Source organism: Lutra lutra, chromosome 13, assembly GCF_902655055.1.
Source record: "Lutra lutra chromosome 13, mLutLut1.2, whole genome shotgun sequence".
Classification (NCBI taxonomy): Eukaryota; Metazoa; Chordata; class Mammalia; order Carnivora; family Mustelidae; genus Lutra; species Lutra lutra.
Genome location: NC_062290.1, coordinates 1410337 through 1424236, shown reverse-complemented (window position 1 = coordinate 1424236; position 13900 = coordinate 1410337). Strand labels below are relative to the sequence as shown.

Sequence of the window (13900 nt, the reverse complement as noted above, 5' to 3'; positions counted from 1 at the left end):
AGCCCGTGGCCCTTGAGACCCCAGAGAAAGATTCTCCAGGTGTGGAAAATGCGAAGAAAACAGAGCAAGAGGAAAAAGTGGTATTGGACAGGCAGGATATTCTCTGATTCACAGCATTACTGATAGGGCCACAAGGGCTGTGACGAGCCGCTCACAAAATTCTTGAAGAACAGCAGTCAGCCTGAGCCTCCAGGAACAGGCATCAACGTGCCTGTGTACAAAAGAGCCCCACGAGCGCAGGGGAGGGTTCGCACCGGCCGCATCCACTCACATCCTCCAGACCAGACCTCCCTGTGGACACACTGGCCTCCAGAAGCCCTTGACAGAAAAGCACTGACCATGCCAGCAGAACTGGTGGGGAAGGACCAACGGGAAGGCTGGAGGCCTACGCGCAGAATCGGGTCCATAAACCAACTGTGTTTCACATTCAAAGAGTTTTTCCCTCTCTCCTGAAAACCTAGTAGATTTTTTTCTAAAAAAAATCTAGGGGGCGCCTGGGTGGCTCAGTGGGTTAAGCCTCTGCCTTCGGCTCAGGTCATGGTCTCAGGGTCCTGGGATCGAGTCCCGCATCGGGCTCTCTGCTCACCAGGAAGCCTGCTTCCTCCTCTCTCTCTGCCTGCCTCTCTACCCACTTGTGATCTCTGTCTCTGTCAAATAAATAAATAAAATCTTTAAAAAAATAAAAAATAAAAATAAAAAAATTTAAAAATCTAGAATTCTGGCTTCTCCTGAAAATAAGAATCAAGGTAGAAAATAAAAATTATTCAAAAAATAACACTGGAAATGTCTGCAGAATTCAAGATAGATGAATATTTTAAAAACGGATCTAATTTGGCAAATATGAAGACTGTATGTGGCATCCCCACGTAAGGGGGCATAACAACAACAGACTTCCTTGGGGCTACCGTCGTGACACCTGTCGGCAACCCTGTGCACCCGAGGGCTCCTCGCGGGCTCGCCCGTCTGCCTTCCCAAACCCAAACGTCCTGGCTACTGAGACTTCCCTGATGAGCGCACGCTCATTTTTCCTGTGTGTGCCTATCTGTGACGTCAGTACACACACACATCTACATTATATACTGTTCTGTATGCTTTTAGTTTGATAAAAAATACCTTGTTTTAATTCAATGTTTCCAAGATTTACCCATGTTGTCACACTTCCAGTTACTCATTTATGCACCACACAAGCTCACAATACACAAAACCACCCATCCATTCCCCTGTCGCTGAAAGCTGGTTGACTTCAGCTTTTTACTATTAACAATATTGCTACATAAAACCTTTTTCTTATACTCTGGCATAAGCTTCCCAAGGACACATGCACAAAATGCACAAACTCCAAGTAGCAACACATTCATTGAGTCATATCAGGTATTTTTAAAAATAAAAGAGCACAGTGTCAAATGCAGTGCACAAAGAAAGGTTATTATTTTCATGAACCTGGGATGCCCACCCTATGTGTTTACTGGGATAAACTTTACTATGGGTCCCATAAAAACAGTGTTAAAGGGCTTAGGTTTACCCTCTAGGTAAATGCCTTCTAAAGCAGTGAACTTTCGAGGTCTCGTGGAACGTGACTGCTCGACTTCGTAAGACAGCAGCACACTGTCCTCCGTCACATCCACGCCAGTTCGTGTCCCGGTTCTTCACCAGCTCGTGGTCGTTTCAGGCACAAGACTATGTGGCTCGCCTGACAGACGTGTGAGACAGGACTCTCTCCTGCTGTCTGGCACACTCCTAGGTGGCACACGCACGTGCGTGCCGATTCACACGTGCACACACACACACACACACGTGAGCACACATGCACACACACACCCACACACACACTTCAGCAGCTATGTGTTTCGAGTATTTCTTCCCAGTCTGTGGTTTTCCTTTCTACTTTCTTTATAGCACCTTCTAATGAACAAATGTTAAGTTTAATTTGGTAAAATTTATAGACCTTTCCTTTTAAGGGCTGCATTCTGTGTTTAACAATTTTACTCTGTCAAGATCACAGACGTAGGGACACCTGGGTGGCTCAGTGGGTTAAGCCTCTGCCTTCGGCTCAGGTCATGATCTCAGAGTCCTGGGATCGAGCCCCGCATCGGGCTCTCTGCTCAGCGGAGAGCCTGCTTCCCCCTCTCTCTCTGCCTCTCTGCCTGCTTGTGATCCCTCTGTCAAATAAATATATAAAATGTTAAAAAAAAAAAAAAGGTCACAGACGTTCACTTTCTTGCGTAAGTGCTGTCAAGCCCTTGCCGTTCCCAGCAAATGCTTCCTCTCCGCTGTGGCAGTCCCCCCATTTACGCAGGTCTGCCGGGCTTCTGCAGGCCATTCCATAGTCCATTTGTCTATCCCAAAGCCCATAACGTACCAACTTAATTCACACATCCTTAACGTTAAGTCTTGAGTGCTGATAAGGCCCCTTTTCTGCTTCTTCAGGAGTGTCTGGCTTCATTATGCTCATCAAATTCCTCACAAAACTCATGCTGAGAACGTAAGTGTAATTACACTGAATCCGTACGTTCAATCATTTGTGAGAATCATCTTCTGGATACTGTATCCTCCTATCCAAGAAGATAACGTGTCTCCGTTTAATCTTTTTAACATCTTCTGACAAAGTTTCACAATTTCAAAATAGCTCACATATATTTCTAGATTCATTTTTGTTCCTGCTGTCAGTAGGATCTTTTCTTGACTGACATTTCTTGGCTGTTGCTGGTAAAGAACAATTAATTATTTTTAAACACGGCTCTTATATCTGGCTCTCTCGAGACACTCATTATCCTGAATAATTTGTTGATCCTTTTAGATTTCAACCAAGACAATCGTACCACTTGAGACAGGCAGTGCTGTATTTCTTCTTTGTGTCATTCTTTTATTTCTATTTTCCTGCCTTTCCACACAGGCCAGGATTTTCAGAACAGTGCTGAACGGAGGTGGTAACGATGAGCCTTTTGTTTCTTCCTGATTTGGAGAGATGACTCTTACGTTTTACTGCTAAGAAACAGATACCTCTCATCAAGCTACGGAACTTCCCTTCTATTTCTCGTCTGCCTTGACCTTTTTCTAAGGAGGGATTTGACATCTCGCAAATTCTTTTCATTAATCTAGTAAGACAAAACATGATCTTATTTTAAATGACTAACGTCGCAAATTAAAGACTTTCAAATGGGAACCTCCTCCTCCCCCTTACATTCCTGAGAAAATCCAACTTGGTCTTTTTATTTCTAAACCTATTGGATTTCATCCATGTTCCTAAGCAAGACGGGCTCCTCTCACTCTCTGTTCTATTGTTTCTGTCACATGTACATGTGAAAGTCCTACTAATCGAAAACACTGAGTTTAGGAATAAACTCTCGCTGTCCCGTTGGGCGGAGAGGTCTGTGGAAGGCTGCACCGAGCCCACACGGCAGCCACAGGCACATCACTGAGCTTGTGAAGCTAGGCCTGGTGCTGTCTCTGTGAGCAGACTTCCAACCCCTACTCAATCTCTCCCGTGGGAACAGGGTTATTCCAGAATACGAGTCCTTCTTGAGACAGGAACTTCTCCACAGCACTTCTCACAAGCTTCACCATCTCTGCTCGACCTACAATCACATCCCTCCTTCTATCTGTAACACGTACTGTCCAATACCCTTTACGCCTTCGTTCAGAGGCTCGGCCTCAGGCAGACTCCCCACTGCAACTCCAGCTTCTACTCACTGATTTCGTAGCCTTGTAATATTGCCTTCCTTCACCTTTCTTTGGGTTCGTAACTTTTTAAGGCAATGCGTAGCCACTTACTGCCAGTGGTTTTCCCTTGCTAACACAGGCATTTAAAGTTGTGACCTTCCCGTCAAACTATCACTTTAATCAAATCCCAAAAATGTGGATATACAGTAATTTTATATTCACTCAGTCTTAGTACTTTTTCCTTTAATAGTTCCTTCTTTGACCAATGATTAACTTAACAGTTCCTTAATTTACAAATATATGGTCTTTAAATCTCTAAATTGGGTTATTTTATTTCTAACTTAGTTGCATTATGAACAGAGAACATGGTCTCTATGTATTAATCTTCTGAAATTTAACAGAGATTTTAGGGTCCAGCACATGATTCGTTTTTGCAAATGGTTCGTATGCTCATGAGAAGTACACATATTCTCCGATTTGTGTTAAGGGTTAAGGGTCTATTAAGTCAACTTTGATATGCACATTGTTCAAATCTTTATTTTTAACTTTTGTCTTTCAAACTAATGATAAGTTGTCAGAGAGGAGCTAAAATCATCCACAATGATGAAGGATTTGCCAATTTATCCTGTACATATCCAATATAACTTTCTTTATTTGTATACTTTTAGATCTCTGTTTTCAGAAACATACAAGTTTAGTCTTCTGGAAAATTTAACCTTTTAGTACATGCAGTGTCCTTCTCTTACTACTAATGGTTTTTGTCTTAAAAAGTATGACTAGTAATCTCCTGGTATGAAAAAGGCTATAACAGAGGTGGCTACTATTAACAATACACAGTTTCTTAATCAAATATGAACATCCATGTCTTTAACAACAAGTTTAGTCAACTGACATTAATGGTAATTACTAGACTTAATTCATCTTATTATTTAATTCATCCTAAGATTGTACCCCTTTTATCCTCTTAACATTTTGTTAAGGTTTGATGAACTTTCTTTTGGTTTTTGTTTTTTTTTTACTCTGCTCTCCACTCTCCAACCTCCAACTCATTTGTAAGAATTATGTTCCGTTCCTGATCCAGGAATAATACCTTAAACTCCCTAGCAAAGGACTCAAAGACCTTAAAACCTTTAAAGCTCCAAAATGCAAAAATCAAAAAGGCCTGAACCAAACACGAAGCAAGTTATCCAAATCAGAACTGGAAGTCAGTAGGTTTCTTTAAAAAAACCAAAAAACTGAAACTAAAAAACAAAAACAAACAAACAAAAAATTCAAAAAAGAAAAAAGGTGGAAGATTAGAATTCCAAAAAACAGGAAAAATAAAGAAGACAGGAGACATCTGAGATAGAAGAATGGGTGCATGGACAGAAGAAAGGGAGGGAGGGAGGGAGAGAAGTGCCTGTTTTAGTAAAACCTGTGAGCTAATATGGTTTCTATATTTTTAAGCAGCTGGAAAAAAAGAAACAAACTGTTTCATGACACATGGAAACTATTTAAAAGTTAAATTCACAGTGCATATAGTTTTACTGAAACAGAGAAACACACATTGGTTTACATCATGTCTGTGACTGCTTCGGCACTATCTGTCAAAGTTGAGTACCTAGTACAAGGCAAGGATGTCTCCTATCACTAGTTCTTTTCAACATTATACTAAAAATCTTTGCAAATGAAATTTAAAAAAAAAGGAAAGGAAAGGTAATACAAATTGAGAAAGAAGACATCAAACTGTCTTTGCTTTCAAATGACATGACTGTCTACAACACAGAAGATATGAGAGAATTAACAAAAAAGTTTGTAGAACAAATACACAATTATACCAAGGTTGCAAGACACAGGGTAAATATACAAAAAGTCAATTATTTTTCCACATACCAACAATGAACGAGTGGAATTTGAAATTAGAAACACAATACCACTTACATTAACATCCCTCATAAAAAAATACTTAGGTATAAACCCAACAAAATGTGTACAAGAGCTATATGAGAAAAACTATAAAACTAATGTACGAAATCAAAGAAGTAAATAAATGAAGAGACAGTCCATGTTCATGGAAAGGAGGACTCTGTATTGTCAAGGTGTCAGTCCTTCCTAATTTGAATTATGGATTCGATGCAATCTCAAGCAAAATCCCTACAAGTTATTTTGTGGCTATCGACAAACTAATTCCCAAGTTTATGTGTAGTGGCAAAAGACCCAGAATAGCCAATACAGTAGTAATGGAGAAGAAAAAGGTTATGGCACTGACACCACCCGACGTCCAGACTCACTGTAAAGCTACAGTAAACAAGCCAGTGTGGTTATTGGCCAAAGAACAGACAAATGGACCAAGGAATAAAACAGAAAACCCAGAAACAGACTCCCATAAATCCACTGATCTTTGACAAAGACAAAAAAGCAATACAACAGAGCACAGATAGCTTTCCAACAAATGATACTGAAACAGCAACATTCTCAAGCAAAATCAGGAATCTCCACACAAACGGGCCTTATGCCCTTCACAAAATTAACTCAAAACGGATCACACATCTAACTGTGTAAAGCACAAGACTGTAAAACTTCTAGAAGAGAACAGAGGAAACCTAGATGACCTAGCAGACAAAGAACTTTTTACTTACAATACCAAAAGCAAAATCCATGAAAGAAATAATGAACTGGACTTCACCAAAATGAAAGACTTATTACAAAAGATAACGTCAAGAGAATAAGACTACTATGAAAGCTACAAGCTGGGAGAATGTACAGAACTTTCTGATATCTGATAAAGAACCATTATCTAATACCTACAAGGAACTCTTGAACTCCACAAGAAATACAAACAACTCAATTAGAAGCTGGGCCAAAATCTTGACAGACACCTCACCCTGGGTACACAGATAGGAAAGAAGCAGATGAAAAGATGCTCCACATCATGGATCATCACAGAAATGCAAATTAAAACAAGATACCACTACCCACCTATTAGCATGGCTAAAATCTGGAACACTGATACCAACTGCTGACAAAGATGTGGAGCTACAGAAACTCTCATTCATTGCCGGTGGGAGTGCAAACTGGCACACTTACTTTGGAAGACAGTTAGGCAGGGTTTTTTTTTACAAAACGGAACACTCTTGCCATTTGATCCTGTAATTATGCTTCCTGTTAGTTTCTCAAAAGCACTGAAAACCTGCGTCCACACACAGATGTTTCTATGAAATACAGATGTTTCTAGCAGCTTTATTCAAAACTGTCAAAACGTGGAAGCCACCAAGATGTCCTTCAGTAGGTAAATGGATAAATGAACTGCGGTCCATCCAAACAACGGAGTATTTATTGGGCACCAGAAACACAGAACAACAATAGAAACATAAGAAAGCAAGGCATAAAAAGGGAGGAAACTTTCAAGTGGCTACTAAGTGAAAGAAGCCAATCCGAAAAGGATACATACTATATGATTCCAACTATATGAGAAAAAAAAAAAAAAAAGGTGCATAACCACAAAATAGAACATACAAAGCCTAAGTCAGTATCTGTCCCTTTAAAAAAAAGTTTGCCTGCCCTGGTTTAATATATTAAATGAGTAGATTAGGTCAAGACACTTAGTTTCTACCTGCCCCTCCAAATCTCAGTAAGTCTCCACAAAAGACAATTTAAAAATTTCATGTCCAAGGGCGCCCGGTTGGCTCAGTGGGTTGAGCCTCTGCCTTCAGCTCGGATCATGATCTCGGGGTCCTGGGATCGAGCCCCGCGTTGGGCTCTCTGCTTGGCAGGGAGCCTGCTTCCCCCTCTCTCTCTGCCTGCCTCTCTGCCGACTTGTGATCTCTGTCAAATAAATAAATAAAATCTTTAAAAAAAAAATTCATGTCCATTGTAAGGTTGTAATAAAAAGTATCATTAACAAAAACTGGGGAACTTGTGAGGCAGAAAAAAGTCGACTGGATTAGGATTCAGACAGAAATGCTACAGCTACAATCACTGAAAAGAAAATACCACTGCAAAAACAGAAACATCCTTCATTTTAAATGTCCCAGAAAAATTCTAATTTCAAAATCAATATAACAAAAAGAAGCTTGGAAAAAACATCAAGGTAATGTTTACAACTGGACAGTCTCGGCCACTCCTCCTACCACACATACAAAGTTAAAGACAACATCAACCTCTACGTCCAAGATCAGGCTCTCTGACCAACATGATCAAACCAAGTCCATGCTCTGTCTCAGGGGACATCTGATCTGACCATGAGGCCGGAAACGAAGAGAGAAGCAAAGCAGAGCCACTAGAAACAGCAGCACGGGATTTAGAAAAGGTAGAAAGTTGACAACCACCATTCCAGAAATCAAAACAAATATATTCTAAAACTGAACTCTAAAACACAAAAAATAAGGAAACAGTAACAAAACCACACAAGCCCCCCCAAAATGTTACATGGTCAAATTCTACCAAGCTGCACGAACAGATGACTGCCCTGCACAGCACAAAGACAGAAAGCTTGTCACCTCATTCGACGAAGTTAAACAACCTTGATACTAAACCAGAAAAGGGGAACAGGCAAAAAAAGAACTGGAAGACTGATCACAGCAAAACACATAAAAATCGAATCCCCTGTTTATATTAAAAACCACTACAGCCACTAACCACCATGACCAGGTAGCGTTGATTCTAGTAACGCAAAGCCAGCACAGCATTAATAACTCTATTAGTACAATTCAGCATACTAAAGGCTAAATAAGGTAAATTCTAATACATACCACTTGCAGCTAACCCTTGAATAACATGGGTTTGAACTGTGCAGGTCCGTTTATACAGAGATTTTTTTCAGTAAACATAGGAAGTACTGTAAATGTATTTTCTCTTCCTCGTGATTTCCTTAGTAACATTTTATTTTCTCTAGCTTATGTTATTCTAAGAATTTTATTATATTAATATTAAATTATTGTTAAAATGTTACTACTTCATTGTAAGAATATACTATATAATACATGTAACACGTCAGATATGTATTAGCAACTATTTCTGTTATCAGTAAGGCTTCTGGCCAAGAGGAGGCTTCTGCAGGTAAGTCTTGGGGGAGTCAAAAAGTAATACACATCGATCAATACACCCCCACATCGTTACAGGCTCAACGGTATAAATGCTGACATGCACCAAAAACGCATTTGACAGACATTAGCACGTGCTCCTGATGAAAAAACAGTAGCAATTCCTCACGAGGTGAAACAGAAGAAAACTCCCTGAACTTGCTGATTACTGGCAAATACTAAAAGCACCCATCAGAGTCGAAGAAAGACAAGGAAGATCGGGATGGACACATTACAACTAGTGAGAACTGTACCGACGGGCTTACCGAGATAGCAAGAAAACTACGTAAGAGTAAAATGCTAGGAGAAGCCAAACTAAAAACAGCATTATTTATAGATAATGAACTTTCACCTGGAAAACACAAAAAAATTAACTGAGAAGTAACAACAGCTAATAAAAGTAATTATCAAGCTGGTGTTACATAAAACAAGCATGAAACTTCGTCACCTTCCTACAGAACTACAATAGCCAGACTTCACCAGGAGAAAAAGGTCCCGTTCAAAGGAATAAATGCTATAAAGAGAAAGCGTAAATCTGAGCTGGAGAAAAAGATGGAAGGCCTAGCAAGGCAAAAGTCAAGAAAACTTTCTTGAAGAACATTAAAAAAAAAGACGCCCCCTCCCCCCACCCCCCCCACACACGGAATGAAACCCATACACATCACAGATGGAAAGAATCAGTATTATGAAAATGCCAATTCTTTCTAAATAAGATTTAGAGAAATTCCAATCAAAGTCCCGTGACAGTAGTTTCCCTCCTTGCTTTAAAAACTAGCAATTCCAGGGGCGCCTGGGTGGCTCAGTGGGTTAAGCCGCTGCCTTCGGCTCAGGTCATGATCTCGGGGTCCTGGGATCGAGCCCCGCATCGGGCTCTCTGCTCAGCGGGGAGCCTGCTTCCTCCTCTCTCTCTCTGCCTGCCTCTCTGCCTGCTTGTGATCTCTGTCAAATAAATAAATAAAATCTTAAAAAAAAAAAAAACAAACTAGCAATTCCAAATTCATTTGGAAGAACTGACATGTGGGAACCAAAGAAAATCTCCAAGGAGAAAAGAAAAAGAATAACGAGGGAACGTCATACCCTCAAGATATTACAGGTGTCCACTTTAATACTGGAACCCAGTTAGGGTGACACATCAGAAGCCAGCATCCGTAACACAGTGACAGCGAGAGACCACTACAGAGCGGCCCGTCAGTCAGTGAGCACTTGTGAATGAGAGAGCGCTGCGGAGGAGGGGGAGCGGCGTGAAGGTGTGATCCACACAGCAGGGACAAAGCCTAACGGGAAAGCATCTGCCAAAAGCAAAATAAAACGCGAAGGTTCAAAAAATAAATTAATTCAAATACAATAAAATGTTAAGATGTCTTTTGTTTTAAACCCTGGCAAACTTGAAAAGCAGCGACATTAAATGCTGGCAAAAATATGAAGAAACAAGTACCGTCATGTAAGTGATGGGAATGTAAACTATTACAATCTTCTTGGAATATAATCTGGTAAAAATGATTAAAATATAAAACCAACACATGATTCCTAGAATTGCAATTCCACATTCAGGAATCTATCCTGTAAGTACACATTCTAACGCTCTCGAAGACTTGATACAAAGATACTCACCGCTTTATTATAAATAACAAAAAATGGAAAGAAATCCCTACACATTAATGAAGTAATTTAAAATTTTAGATAAGACAATGCTGTGGATTACTACACCGCAATATAATAAAAAGTATTAATAATCCAGTAAATTGATATGTACTGAGACCTTAATATTACCCAGAAGTCTCTAATTCTAAGGAAATAGACTGATCCTATCTACACAAACAACAAAACAATGCCAAATCCGTAAATATGTGTGCATGCAATTATCTGGGAGACATTCTCTTTGGTTGCTAATAACTACCTTCACACGCCATGTCATCACGTATAGGAAGCATCTTTAATTATAAAATATTTTTCACAATTTTTCAAGTCAAGTATATTACACTGCGCTCCCCAGCAACCAGCTAGAGATCATGATTATCTAAGGACGTAGTAAGTACCTAGCGAAAGCTTCTACAGAAGGACAGCGTGCAGCTCTCGAAGTCTGACATTTACAGTCATCTTCAGCATGCTAAAAGGAGTTAAACTGAGCTTACCAATTTCATTAATCACCGCTCTGATTTTGGAGACGAAAGGACCAACTTCACTGGGATTCATTTTGACTCTCTCCTTAAGGTCAGCACCTGCAAAGTATTTTATTTACAAATACAATCTAGTTATAAACAGGATTTTAAGGCAATGAATTGAAAGTTTACTTAAGATTCATAGGTAACTAGAATATCAACTGCATTAATGCACTGAAGGAAGTATGTTATTTAAGTTTTCCTTCTCAAAGACCAGCACAGGAAAGAATGAAACACCTGCTCATACAGCATGTGTCCACAGCAGCGGTTCTCGAACTCTGGTGTCTCGGGGCCCCTGTACACTCTTAGAGGTAGAGACTCACTTGAGATGGTATTTACCAATAGTTATTCTATTAAAAACTATTAAGTTTTTTGAAAATATGTATTCATTAGTTTAGTAATACAAACGAACCCACTCATATTAAGACTGACGCCAGCCACTTGCTCAGCGCCTAGAAAGCCGCAGTCTGAGCAGCACGGCTTTCGGCCAGCAGTACAAACGTCGACCCGGTGCAGAGGGCAAACCACAGAGTCAGTCTGACTCCACGGATGCCCACCTTGGGGGCTGCAGACTTATGTGCAAACTGACAATTTCAGAATTATGAGTTTATCACAGTATCATAAATTTGGAGCAGAGAAGAAATCCTTAAGGGATCACTTACTCTGTGGCTCAACAAAGAATTCTTTTTAATAAAATAAAATTGTATGAGAAAAGGCTCCCATTTAAATGAACAAATACAAAACAAAGTAAAATGACAGCCTGGAAGGTACACACTCAGCTACTTACTCTCTGAAGAGTTCGTTATAAAGACATTGGGACTAGATAGAATGCCAAGTCCCAGCCAAGGCTGGGACATTCTGAGCCCACACACTTCCTGTCAGAGCACATACCCTACAACTCGTCAGTTCTTAGCTATATATACCCTAGAAAATCGCAGACAGATGTCCAAGGAATATGTACAGTGGCATTCGATGCAACATCTATAAAACTGAAAAAAATCAGAAATAACCTAAATATACATCAGAAGAATTTCTAATAAAATTAAGATATATTTATACAGAATATTACACGTTCAGCATGAAAAATGAAGGAATTAAAAGTATAAATACGGAAAAAGCTAAGTGTTGAAGAACATATAATTATGTATATTTATTATACCTTAAAACACTAATATGCATTTATATATTTAATAACACTATGCTATTATATTTACAGAAACACACACACAGGATGATAATCACGGACATAACTTTTCTTTAAACGAATGCTATTTAGGGGAGCAGCTGCTGGCTCAGTCAGTGGAGCATGTGACTTTTGATCCCAGGGTTGTGAGTTCAAGCCCCACACTGGGCATATAGCTTAATAAATAAATAAATAAATAGCAAAAGAAAGCTATTTAGGGATATGAAATATGCATGGAAATGATAAATACCAAATTCAATTCGCAGCAAGTTCTGCGAGAAGGGAGATGTGACTGGCAACGGCCACAGAGAACTTCAAACTTACGTGTAACACTACGCTGCTTAAGTTAGCGGACGGGTACTCACTACATTGGTCTTTAAACGTTTCTGAATGCCTGATACATGTCTTCACAGTAAGCTTTTTCCATGAAAAATATTTTTAGGGCCAAAAAAATTGTTAAGCCACTTGGATATATTTGTTACAAGAAAAAACTGTCGAACCCTGAGGATACAACTAAGTTGACAGTGTGAGGCGCTGCCTACTGTCCTTTGGCTCACACACTCCGGTCTGTGGAAGCGGCTAAACGTGGTGGTGCCACACCGGGGAGGGCGGATGACAGAGGAGCCAAGTGACCAAGACGAGAAGCAGATGGGAGGCACCGGGGCTTTGCTCGCGGTGGGCCTGAAGGAGCCCGGGGTGACCGCGTCACGGATCCGTCACGCCCTCCAGCCTCGGTGTGGGCTACACCGCAGGCATGCCCTCTGGCATACCACCAGTGCTCCAGACGGGGCTTTCGCCGACCTCCGCGCCCAGGTTCAAGAGACCGGGTGTCGGGAGCCACGCCGGGAGCTCGGGGAGTCGAGGCTGGCTCTGGACGTGGGCCGCCCATGCGCACACCCCAGTCCCCGCAGAGCTGGGAGATGTGGTCTGGCCCTCAGTGTGGTCCTGACCCTCACAACTGTGTGAGACTGCCACGGGATTCAGGGTGTATTTTAGAAATAATTTTCTTTCTCCATGGGATGTTAAAACATTTGTGACCTTGAGACTACATTTTAAAAACTGTAATACCTTTTGTTTTTACTTTAGACACTCACCCTGAAATCTTGAACATTCAGAACCTAAAAGTACAGTTTCGCCTCTATCCCTCCAGATTTTGTAAATTTCTCATTTGATAATATCGGTTTTATTTGAGGTCTGGCATCTTTCTTTTACTTTTTAGATCCCCTATGTCCACGACCACTCCCTTCAGGTGCGAGAGCCTTCGTGCTTCCAGGGAATCCCACGACAGCCCCCTCCTGCCTTCACCCTCACACTCATCACCAGACCATTTCCAAACACCTTGCTCTCCTTAAACCTCAAACCTCCCACCCAAACCTGACACCAACTTACTAAGACAACAGATGCATTCAGAAGAAAAATTTCACCAACACCCACCACGAAATCCACCTACCTACCAGGAGTAAACTCGCACACTCTGCCCTCCCTCCTATCACTTCAGATGAACTACTCATGACCAAAGCCAACTCGTGCCCTCGATTCCACCCCTTCTCTCTTCAGGGCCACCACTCAAGGAATTATCCCTTTCCTGGCTGGCATCATCAACAGTTAAGTATCCCTCTCTTGAGAACCATTCCCTCAGCTACAGTAACACCGTATTACTGCTCACCTTAAAAAAGAAAAGAAAATTATGTGGACTTTCACTGCCAGTTCTAATGGAAGAGTTTATTATCGGACCAATTCTTTCACAAAACCCTAGATAAGAAACATAAGACAGCTAGTTTGAGGACAATGGAGAACAACTAAGACAGTCAGAATGTATGAGAACGTCAAGGCAAATG

At 40.6% G+C, this 13900-nt stretch overlaps 1 protein-coding gene across 8 annotated transcripts in view; it reads right to left on the bottom strand.

The window, feature by feature from the left end:
- The window catches only part of AUH (AU RNA binding methylglutaconyl-CoA hydratase), a 144614-nt gene that overhangs the window by 96085 nt on the left and 34629 nt on the right, over positions 1–13900 (bottom strand). For 6 of the 8 annotated variants that reach the window (XM_047701208.1, XM_047701211.1, XM_047701209.1 and 3 more), the window contains one exon: positions 10853–10939. The exons of the other annotated variants lie outside the window; for them this stretch is intronic. In XM_047701208.1, coding sequence (XP_047557164.1) covers positions 10853–10939 — 87 coding nt within the window. The remainder of the gene's footprint in view (positions 1–10852; positions 10940–13900) is intronic. 8 annotated transcript variants of the gene reach the window in all.